Raw genomic sequence first — 11,810 nt, forward strand, 5'->3', positions numbered from 1 at the left:
TTTAGGCTTCTATTACAAATGGGCTACTTCAGCCTAATCATAAAAACATGTTCTATTAATTTATTAAATTACAATAATCGCGGGTCTTAATGTTCGTGGGACAAGAACACTATAAGATCAGGTTTAATTTAAGTAGCCAATTTACTAATATTTAATTAGTAAATGCTTAATAAATTTCCGTACACTTTTAAAAATTTAAATAGTAAATGATATTATTATTTATGAAATAAAATCCAGAAATACCGTATTGGAGGAAATACCATCTACTAAAATTTAACGCATGTTTTTTTAATATTGAATAACTTATTACATAAATTATACTTATCGAGATGTCAGTTCTCTATAGTTCAAACTGGAGATCTCGATCTAAAGCTCAAGTACATAATACAGACAAGTTAAATATTCAAGATTATCAATCAACAAACGATCTAATCAGTTAGATTGAAAAGTCTACAAAAGCAGCTTGAAGAGTACAAGATTAAAGGCCAAGATTAACTGACAAAGAAAAGTCACAGATTCACAGGATTTGCAAAGATACACTAAGCCAGAAATGAAAAGTTTTAGAGATAACTTAAAGTAGGGTTTAGTACATTATATTGCATGTTGTGTAAACCCGTGTTTACTACTCTATAAAGTAAACACTGGCCCTTTGCTTTTAATTATATCAAATAGATCCAGAATTTCTTGTAACCCTCTCAAGGAAGAAGCTGAGTTCTTAACCTACAAAGAACCTAGGATTTGTAGCAAAACACTAGCTTGATTTTAATATAAAATTAAACGAGTTTTGAAATATTGTATGCACTATTTATTTTCAGTTAACATAACATTGCTGCATTTCTTATCTGTTTTGTTCACCAACTAACAAACATTCAAAAAGACTTAAAAATATCCAAAACACATTCACCCCTCTGTCTTGTATTCATTCCCTAACAGTTACTCTTTAAAAAAGTGTAGTGTGTACGTCGACATGAGTATTAGCAAATATTTGCACTCATGTTTTTAGGTATTTTGAGCCGTTAAATCCCAATAATTATTTGATTATTCTTTCATTTCATTATTTTTTAATATTTTTTCAAATAAAATTGTAATAATGATTAATTTTTGGACAAATGACAATATAAAGATATGTACGCATTACCACTAAGATAAAGTATTGAATAATTCATAATGAAAGTTATATATTTTAATGATATGAGCAGGAGATATTAGCAAAATCATAGTTTGACCATTTTTTAAATCTGACTCATTTTTTGAAAAATATTCGTCATTTGACTATGTAAACCGATTCACTATGTAGGTTTAGTTCATTTAAATTACGAGTTCAACAAAGATATTTTATCAATATAGCGGAATGCTCTTATTTTCTTATATCAATTAAATATGTTTAATATTTTTATAAGATCAATTTAATAATTAATATGTATCATCTGAAAATTATTTACTACACGTCGCCGCCATGAATACAACAACATTATACTGACAATTTAGTACGATGTCACTGAAATTGGACAGAAACATTTTTGAATTCCAAATATTACAAATTTCAACTATCTTATACTAAAAAATATCATACCTACAAAAAATTATAATTAGCATTGACATATTTTTAACTAAAATAATACATATATCTAAAATATCCATTATAAACAGATTTATCAAAGTTTATAAAAAAAATTGTAAACACTGCACAAAATTTTATCACTCAACGGTTTAAACAATCATTAATTATAAATTGGTTTGAGTGATATTTAATGTAAACTTTAAATAAATTAACAATGATTATACATTCAATTTTCTAACTAAACCTGCTTAAACTCAAATTTAATAATTTATACACTCTACATTACAAAATATTGTTAGAAAATCGCCCGTAATTTGCACAAGCTATTATACAAAGTAAAGTTTAAATATATATTGCTTGTTTGATATTTTTGACTGAATAATCAAACATAACTTTTAATAATAAATCACTTATCATTTCAAATAAATATCAACACTTTAAAAAAAAAACTAAAATATATATATAATTTCACGTTAATTCTTTTTCGGGATAGTTTTATAATGAAATAATAATAAATCAAGAAAGTAAAACTCGAATTTGATCTCGAGAACTCAGAGTCAAACCGAGTTTTGATCGATTTTTTATAAACACGTTCTTTAATCTGATTATTCAAAATTGGGATCGGACGAAGGGTTAAAAATGAGTAAATATTTTTTTTCCAGATGTTATTTTTGGTAATATTTTTAAAAAGGGATAAAAATTGACAAAGCCCAGACATACTCGGAAGCTATTAGATTCGGATCAATCCACATCTAACAGGTAATCATTTACTCCTCATAAGTCATAACACATCTCCACAAACTGTAACATAAATAAATCCGTAACATATGTATACCGAGTCAACTCGCTAACTGAATCTCCCACCCGGCCACACACCGGACCTGATTCAAATTGGCGGTAGGGGTGGAGTCCACCTGTCATGGTGCTGAGCACAAACGTTCACAGCCGTCGGATGACTCAGAGGCTCCGCATAGCTGCAATCTCAACCGTTAGATCGTCCAAGCTCAGTCTTCTATTCTGTTGCTTAACTCTCTTCTTGGTTTTCATATTGGCTAGCCAAACGCCGTCGTTTCTTGGCTGGGAACATGACAATTTATCTCCTCCTGATTACTACGACGTTTCGAGGTAATAATTATAATATACAGAGTCGTGCTCCAGCGAGAACTAATTGAGAAATGTAACTCGAAGATGAATAATTTGCAATTGTCTACGTGGATATTCTTTTGCTTGTATTTTATTGTTACATGTTATGTTTCTTAAATGCTCAATTTATTTATGAGGTTGCATGTGTACTGCTATTTTTCAAAATTTTTTTAAATTAAAATTTGCTACATTGAGAACAAATATTTGCTAGATTATTATAATTTAATGCGTGAAAGCTTGTGTTTAATCCCTTAAATGTGCTACATTTTGAAAACGTTTGTCTTGCAATAATACTCCCTCCATCTCTCCAAATGTTTACATTTGGGTTGGGCACGGAGTTTAAGAAAAATGATAAAGTAATGGAGGAAAAAATAAAAAAAAATGAGTAAATTAATGGGACCGATTAATATTATATGTATAAAGTAGGTATATTGGAGAGAAGCAATGGAATTTTAAAAATTTACTATTTTTGGAAATTTTTGAAATGTAAACAATTGGATGAGACATCCCAAAAAGGAAAATGTAAATAAATGGGTGGGACAGAGGGCGTAATTAGTAATAGACTAATAGTCATGCTAGGGGGTTACTATGTAAAATGCAAATGTTTCTATACCTGCTATGCATGATCAATACTAGTAGATTTAACTATGTTTAGGTGACTAGGAGGAGTTTGTGCATTGCGGCTTTGTTAGAGAATATGCAGTTGGTCCCTTTCATGATTAAAATTAGGATTCCATTTTTATCTCATTTTTACTTATGCGCTAGAACGTCTGAACCTAAGAATCATTCCAAAAGTCGAAGTAAAGGTGGAACAATTTCTTATAAAATTATTGAAGGATGTCTAAAATGGAATGTACAATGAGAAGGTTTTCAGTGCTGAATTTGGAGTATGTACACCGAAAGATAGCTACTAGTATAGTTTTGGTTGTAGATTCCTGACTTTTGCTGAGTGTTTGTCGACCTAACTTATAAGTCGAACAACTTATAAGCTAATAAGTTGAATGTTAGTAACGACGTACTTTTTCTCAACTTATTTTAATTTTTCGTTTTTTTATTAACTTTAGTTTTAAAAAATATGTTTTAAAATGTTAATCTAATTTAAAATTCACGAATTAAGATAATTATATTTAAAAATTATTGATTTTAGTTCATTTAAGTAAAAAAAAAATCTGACTTATAAATAAAATTATCCAAACACTTAAATAACTTATAAGTTTTTATTTATTTATCATTTATAAGTCACTTATTCATTTACTTATTTTAAGATTTACCAAACGAGCACAACCATGGTAAGACATGAAGAGGTACTAAGTTTTGATTGAGTAGTAACCTTGCTGTGCCAGAGACTTTTAATACTGCAGGGTATCTTCTAAAAATTTAGTCTCACTATAAAATTAATTTATTACTTCTCCGTATAGCAAAGTTTGTACACATGATACATATAAACTTATACGTAGATCATTTTGTGGAATGGGGGTAGTAATATCAATGCCACTCTTTACCATTTTTGCCAACTGCCAAATGTAATGACCAGTTCTTTGGCTTTATGTAGAGACTTTTTATGGTGCATATGGTCCAACTGCCTAATTCTTATTGAGGGATGTGTGTATGTAAGATGCATCAAGATATTATAGACAAGATTGTTTTAACTAGTGATAATTAATAATATATATCATATTATCATCTATGCTGACATTAGACCTGGCAATTCGTTCGTGTCGTATACTTTCGTGTCGTGTATTTTCGTGTTTCGTATACTTGAAGGTTAAACACAAAACCGACATGTTTAGCGTTCGTGTACATTCGTGTTCGTGTACTTTCGTTTCGTGTCGTTTCGTGTCGTGTATGTCGTGTTAATTGAATATTAATATATATTAAATTTAATATTAATATAAATTAAAATATAAGATTTTTAGATAAAAAAAATTATAAAATATATGAAAAATATATATTTAGATCTCATATCTATACAATATAATGAAATCAAATCATATTTTAAAAATAAATATGCATGCATTTATTATAATTCTACATATATTTATAAAAAATATTAAAATATAATTATAATATTTATTTATGTCGTATACTTCGTGTCGTGTCGTGTACTTGAAGGATAAACACAAAACCGACACTAAATCTCGACCGTGTACTTTCGTGTTCGTGTACTTTCGTGTCGTGTACTAAAAATGCAAATACAAACACTAAATTTTCGTGTCATTTCGTGTCGTGTCCAAAATTGCCGGGTCTAGCTGACATCTACTTTGGTCTCTAATCTCTACAATTACAAAATTTGTAAATTAAACAGAACGACTTTATGTTTTTCGTTTTTCAGTACTTTGTTTATCTAATAATACCAATGGAAATGGAAAAATAAAGAAGATCAACGGTAGACTAATTTTATGGTTGATTAATAAGCAGTCATGTGATTGAATTATTTTCCCTCGCCTTCACAACCCCAGACCAGAGCGAAGGTGAGAATAAAATATGTAATGTAACAAAAGACTGTTACACATAGATGATAGACCAGTATGGAAAGAATGTAGTGTTTGTGAAGTTCTCCCCTTTACTCGAAAAACCTCAGACCAGAGTGAGTGTGAGCATAAGATACTTCGTCATATAGAAACATTAATACATAGACCAGTGAAAAAGAATGAAGTGTTTGGTAAGGTTTTATGTTAATAGTTTTTGTCAAGTTTTAAAGGTACTCTGTTAATTTTTGGTTTGGCTCTGTTTATTTTTTGGACTTGCTGCGGGTTCAAATGCACCATTGATACTATATAGCTTCCCGCTTTTTCCATTTATTTTTTTGTTTTGCAGTACGAAATCTTGACATTATATCAAGTTACCTAAAGTGAGTTAAATAAACTTTAGGGCAATTATGGTCTCAGCAGTAATTACAATGGAACTTCCAACTTGAATCTGCCTACTTTTTCGAAGATTGAATTGTAAAAATCGGATTCATATGTGTGTTATATATTCATTCCTAAACTCTGATTTATCTTTTCTACCTGGAGCCTCGTTGAAGCTTCTCCGCTGTATTTTTTCTACTTTAGCTGGTCTTGTCTAGTTGGGTTTTTTTTTGGAAAAGCTGCTGTATTTAAGCACTAAATGTGAACTCTCTTTGCCACTTGAAGAATTAAACTTTATCTTTATTTTTTTTTCCTTGTTTCTACAAGTAAAACATCAACTCTTTAGATTGTCATAATATCAATGTCTTGTACAGGAAAGGATATGCTCTACTTATAAACACATGGAAAAGAAATGATCTATTGAAGCGGTCTATTTCTCACTATACGTCATGCCCGGGGCTTGATTCAATACATATTGTATGGAGTGAACCCAATGCTCCTTCAGAGTCTCTCAAACAATTTCTAAACCATGTTGTGCAGTCAAAGGCTATTAATGGGCGGAAAATTGAACTAAAATTCGATATAAATAAGGAAGACAGTTTAAACAATAGATTCAAAGAAATTAAGGATTTGAAGTTGGACGCTGTCTTCTCTATTGATGATGATATCATATTTCCCTGCTCTTCAGTAGAACTTGCTTTTAGTGTTTGGCGAAGTGCACCAGACGCAATGGTGGGTTTTGTTCCGCGTATTCATTCGGTAGATCAATCGGTATGTCTGACGCTTTGCTTTAAATTTATTTCTCCCTTTTCCGATAAGTTTTGATCACATATGACTTTTTCAGATAGAATCCTTACATATATCCGTAGGTAATGATGTCAAGTAACTTGTACTTTCTAGTTTTTACATTGATAAAAGCGAAAAAACTCCAGTCGGTGGTAACATGCTATAATAGTGCACTTCAGGTGTACAAAAACTAGTAGTACTTTCTTTTACTCTTTTTCCTGATATCAACTGGTGGATGCCAGATATTAGACTAATTTACATTTTCCTGAAGAAAATTATGGACAACTCCGAGATTTTGAAATGTAAGCCTATATTCTAAGTTCCACTCTTCCTAATAATTTGATGACACCTTTGTTGTGTGCATGTAATCCATCAAATTATTTGTTCCATTTCTCTAGCATTTTCCTTCAATATTTTAAATAAATATAATATGTAGCGCATAAATATTGACCTTCCACACATCTTCAAAATCTAGACCTTAATCAAATCACTATGTCCAATTTACTGTTACTCTACTTCATCCCTTATACTTCTTGATCTGTCTTGGATGCAGAAAATTTGAGAGTTCTAATTAGGTTTCAAATACAATCCATTAAAAAAATTGCATCTGGATTAAGTAGAATCGTTTTCGAAATTTGTTTAAATTCTTCTCCTGTAATTATATAAAGAATCATCGTGTTCCTTGTTGATAATCTTTTCTCTAATTAATACTTCCATGTGATTCACTTTCTGGTTCTGAATTTATGCCTGCATATCTAGATTGGGAACCGTAAGATTAAACATCTGTAGTAATATTGTATACTTGGCATTTCCCTGTCTTGTGTAACTTCCATTAGCATGAAATTTGTCTAATATCCACTTTGTACAGAAAGGCAATATGAATCAGTTCATTTATGGAAGCTGGTGGTCTGTCTGGTGGACAGGTAGATACAGTATGGTACTCTCCAAGGCAGCCTTTTTCCACAAAAAGTATCTTAGTTTGTATACTAACAAGATGCCAGCCTCAATAAGAGAATACACCACAAAGAACAGGTTTTCTCCTAATTGATAAGTCCTATCACCTACTTTTTTGTTTGTATATCATTATGTTTAAAACTCGCAACTTAACCTCAACGAAAAGTTAATACATCAATTTTTCTGAATGGATGCACCAGGAATTGCGAAGATATTGCAATGTCTTTCCTTGTTGCAAATATAACAGGCGTACCTCCCATTTGGGTTAAAGGTAAACGAACCTTCTAGTTACTTATCACTGCACTACATTATGTAGTACCTTCTGTATACCGTCATCCTCTCTTTGACTAATCAGTCCATAAATTAATGACAACCCATGTCTTAATGACACATGTCATCAAGGACTGCAGATCAGTTTTATTATGGTGTTTATTGTAGGTAAAATTAATGAAATCGGGTCAACTGGTATCAGTAGCTTGGGTGGTCACATCGAAAAGAGGACAGAATGTGTTAATAGATTTGTTGCTGAATATGGACGAATGCCTTTGGTAGCAACATCTGTGAAAGCCATTGATAGCCGTGACACCTGGTTTTGGTGATGGTTTTCTGACTGGTGCAATTTCCACTCTTTTGTAGAATAATTAAACTTCCATTAGTATTTTTGGTGTTGTAGGACATAGTATGTATGATTTGTTAAATGAGTGAACGGCTAAATATATTTGTCACATAGGTTAACTAAACAGTTCAACTTGTTTGTACTATGTACTTGTAACAATGCCTCGGACCCAAAATTTTGTCAGAAGAATGAAGCATTTCTTTTCTGTAGTCATATATAACGGTCCACGGCCGTACTTAATATGTTCACCCAACATTAACATTCATGTGAATGCCTAAAAAATCAATTGTAGAATAGTTGATCCTACTACATTATCTTTAACTCTGCGGTGTTGATCTTATTGTGCCAAATCAATTTGAACACGTGCATCCTCATTTTTGTTTCAGTATATTAATCGTAACAAGGTATATTTGAAATGCTGCATTTACTTTTCATAGATTGAGTTTCACACAGAACTGTGAATTTTGGCCCTTTTAGGTTCTGTAGGTTGACATAAAAAATTTCTTTGTAAGTTAAAGGAATAGACATATTGACATGATCAAGTAGGAATTAAAACAAGTGTAATGACACATTAACAAACATTTCAAAGTCCCGTGCACTTTCAGGAACTGATGATACCGGGCTTAACCAAGTCAAAAAAAAACATTATACACAATGCACAGACTTCTTATATAACACATATTAACCTAACTATATAGGATGTTGATACCATATATGTGTATATTACTTGCCCCTGCTCGACTACAAAGGACAGTTACCCGATCATAGCCATCCGCCTCGTGTAAATGGCATTATTTTTTTCATTCCTCTACTAAAACGTAATCAACCATATCAAAATTCACTAATATAGGCAAAGTGCTTGCTGTTCTTGTCATACCCCTAATAGTGCCAGGTAGCCAATGATGTACTATTCTTGAGCAATAAGCTGGTCATGAAGATGTTAATTTCTTTACAAAGCCTTGCTGTTATTCTGAGATGCATCAAGTGGAAAACATGTTTCTTCACCACCGGTGTTCCATAAGAAGTTGGCATATCTGGATGCATGATATGAATTGTCTGGTTCAACTGCCATGGCTTGTATGTATTTTTCTTCTGCTCCCCACAAGTCCTTTCTCACTTTCCACAAGAAATTGGCGTAGTGACTCATAGATTCCGCATCTGGTGGTTCTACTTGTGCTGCGCGCTTGAAGCACTCCTCAGCCCTGTAAAAACCCAAACTTTTACTTATCAAAAGTAACAGTGCACACAAGTGCAAATCACGGTAACAGTCAAGAACTTCTTCCATTTTGTTACTTAACAATTTTCTTAACCAAACACCCCCCCCCCCTTCCCTTCCCCCCAAAAAAATTGCCAATTCCCCTTGGATGTAAAATCTACAAGAAATAGAATGCAATGCTGAACTGTATTCTAACGAATAAACAAGCAAAGACCAATCCAAAGTTCAGTTTTTCAAGCAAGAACACTCAACCAGTTCAAACAACTTAATTTGTTTTGGCTCTATTCTTTATCTCCGCTTGCAAGACCATAACTGTATAAACTTCCTTCAATAAATGAAATCCTAATTTGATTATTTAAAATCAATGCAGAAAATAACCAAGTATATCGCAACTTTACAACATTGTAACTGAATAAAACCAACATTCTCGATAAAAACAGAAAAAAATTACCTGTCATAATCGTGTGCAACAAGGTGAAGAAACTGGGCATAGTTGCAGAGAAGAAGCGAGTTGTCAGGATCTTGAGACAAACCCATCTGATATAAAAGATCAGTTTTGAAAAAGTCCATCTTATTGTCTGGTTCAATCTCCACTGTTACAGGCGATACAAACTGTCGCAACTCCTCATGAAGAGGAATAATGTCTTCCAGACCAGCCACTTGCATCTCTTTTGCTTCATCCACCATAGAGTTCCACAATTTCAGTTCTTCTACACTGTCAAGTTCCTGAGAAAATTCATGATCTGGAACATCAACCGGATAGTCAAATGATGGTCCTAATCTGCTCAATTTTCTGTTATCATCACTACTGAGAAAATTATGCTGTTTCGTAGACACTGCCTCTGTAATACTCTTATATAATGGCGCCATGAGCACCGGGGTTTCACTACCAATGTTATGAGCAGTAGAATATAAACCGAAATTTGACAGAAGCACCATCACACTAATCATCAGATCTGGTGTCCGCGAAAATACTTCCTGAAACAACCACAAGAATGATACATGCATGTCCCTCTGTACCTTGGCTATAATACCTTCCAAATCTTCATCACAAACCACTTCTCTTATTTGTAGTGCACAGCTTTGAAGCTCAATAATGATGAATTCCATTGAAGAGAATGCCTTTTGAAATGAACAAGCTTCCAAGTCTCCTGTATATCCAAAGCCCTCATGCCTCTGCTGTTTTTTCTTAATCATCCTAAGCGAGAAAGGAATCTCCATGCTATTTACCTTCCTCTCTATGCTGGCACGCAAAACCTCCTCTCTTTCAGGCCAGTCTGGTGGCTCTGGTCTTATCCCTAGCTTTAGAGGCTCTATGCAATCAAACTTAAATCGCGAAAAGGTTCCACTTTCACTGTACTTGCTCCTGCTATGTTCATAAACATTTGGCTCGGAAATGGTACAAATTGGATTAGTCTCGCTACGTTGTTCATCAACTACACCATCACAAGATAATTCAAAAGTCTGGGATAATTCTTTGATATATTCTGAAGAGAATTCATCCGATACCTCATCCAAATTTGCACTGCATAAACGTTTAATGGTTTCACCTCTTGTAACTGGTTTACGAAAAGATCGAAACTTCTCTGATATCCTAATTCTAGAAGATAAAATTGATGAATTTGTACTAGTTACAGTCGAAGCAATCGAAGAGCTAGAATTTCGAGAAGTTAAAGACTGAGGGAGTACATTATGTGACCATTGAGATGTCACAAGTTTGAGTCTCATATTTGATACCCTAAAGAAGAACCAAGTAATGAAATTTATAGTGCAAAATAAACGAGAGAATCAGTCAAATTGTAACAGATTGCCCGTGTATTAAGACACTTTTTGAGGTACTTGTTGACTTCTGATTGGATCTTGAAGAGGTAAGCTCAACGTCATCAACTTTACTATGTTCAAAGCTTCAGATCAAGAATGTGATTTACAGCTGAAAAGGGTTGCAACTGCATTATAGGGTCCAATTTCACACCAAAACTTTAGAGTTAATACACAGATGTGACACAAAGATAAACCAACTATAAATAGGCTAATGGAAAACTAAACACAATGATACACAAAAATAAAGAGAATCTATTCAAAACCCATCTTTCCAATCACATAACCATGAAAAAAATATACATAGACAAAAATACGCGTAAAAAGTCAAACATCAGTTAAAATGGAACAAGATCCTACTAAGATAGGAAAAATGTAAATTGTAGGATGGGGGCAGGATGAATGAGATTATACTTACAAAATCTTGATTTGAGGAAGAAAGAAACAAAGAAAGCATGAAGCTCTTAAGAAAATAATTGAAGAAATGTGGGGGGGGGGAGGTAGTTCAAAGGTGTATGATTCATGAAAGGTTTGGGTGATGAAGAGTTGTTCGAGGCCCGAGGGATGTGCATGCACAACAACACTAGTCAGTGTTGTTTTGTTTCAGTTGGGACTTGCGAGTCATGTGCCCTTTGGCTAGCTCCTTTTGACACCTGCTTGTTAATTCTAGTTAACACGTGGAGTTGTATTAATCATCCATATCTTCCACCGGTTTTTTAAGGCACAATAAACACTAACTCCAATGAGTTTGATGCATTTTGATCGGTTCTCTAATTATAAATATTGATGGACTCCTTGTATTTACGACAACTCCACCAATTAAAATACACCAAACTCATAAAATTTAGTACTTATTGTGTGTCATTC

The 11,810-nt window shown here is 32.8% G+C and overlaps 2 protein-coding genes across 2 annotated transcripts; one reads left to right on the forward strand and one right to left on the reverse strand.

The window, feature by feature from the left end:
* The first annotated feature begins 2,290 nt into the window (after positions 1–2,290).
* On the forward strand, positions 2,291–8,216 carry LOC141693547 (glycosylinositol phosphorylceramide mannosyl transferase 1-like). Its single transcript, XM_074498687.1, has 5 exons — positions 2,291–2,686; positions 5,928–6,324; positions 7,208–7,371; positions 7,494–7,564; positions 7,732–8,216. The coding sequence occupies exons 1-5, from the start codon at positions 2,481–2,483 to the stop codon at positions 7,890–7,892; spliced, it is 999 nt and encodes a 332-aa protein (XP_074354788.1). The 5' UTR covers positions 2,291–2,480; the 3' UTR covers positions 7,893–8,216.
* A 228-nt stretch (positions 8,217–8,444) lies between these two features.
* On the reverse strand, positions 8,445–11,508 carry LOC141693851 (uncharacterized). The gene is made up of 3 exons (XM_074499032.1): positions 11,362–11,508; positions 9,577–11,071; positions 8,445–9,111 (listed from the first exon to the last, which is right to left on the reverse strand). The coding sequence occupies exons 2-3, from the start codon at positions 10,851–10,853 to the stop codon at positions 8,859–8,861; spliced, it is 1,530 nt and encodes a 509-aa protein (XP_074355133.1). The 5' UTR covers positions 10,854–11,071; positions 11,362–11,508; the 3' UTR covers positions 8,445–8,858.
* Between the last annotated feature and the right edge of the window lie 302 nt (positions 11,509–11,810).

Source organism: Apium graveolens, chromosome 10 (genome assembly GCF_009905375.1).
Source record: "Apium graveolens cultivar Ventura chromosome 10, ASM990537v1, whole genome shotgun sequence".
NCBI classification, from domain to species: domain Eukaryota; kingdom Viridiplantae; phylum Streptophyta; class Magnoliopsida; order Apiales; family Apiaceae; genus Apium; species Apium graveolens.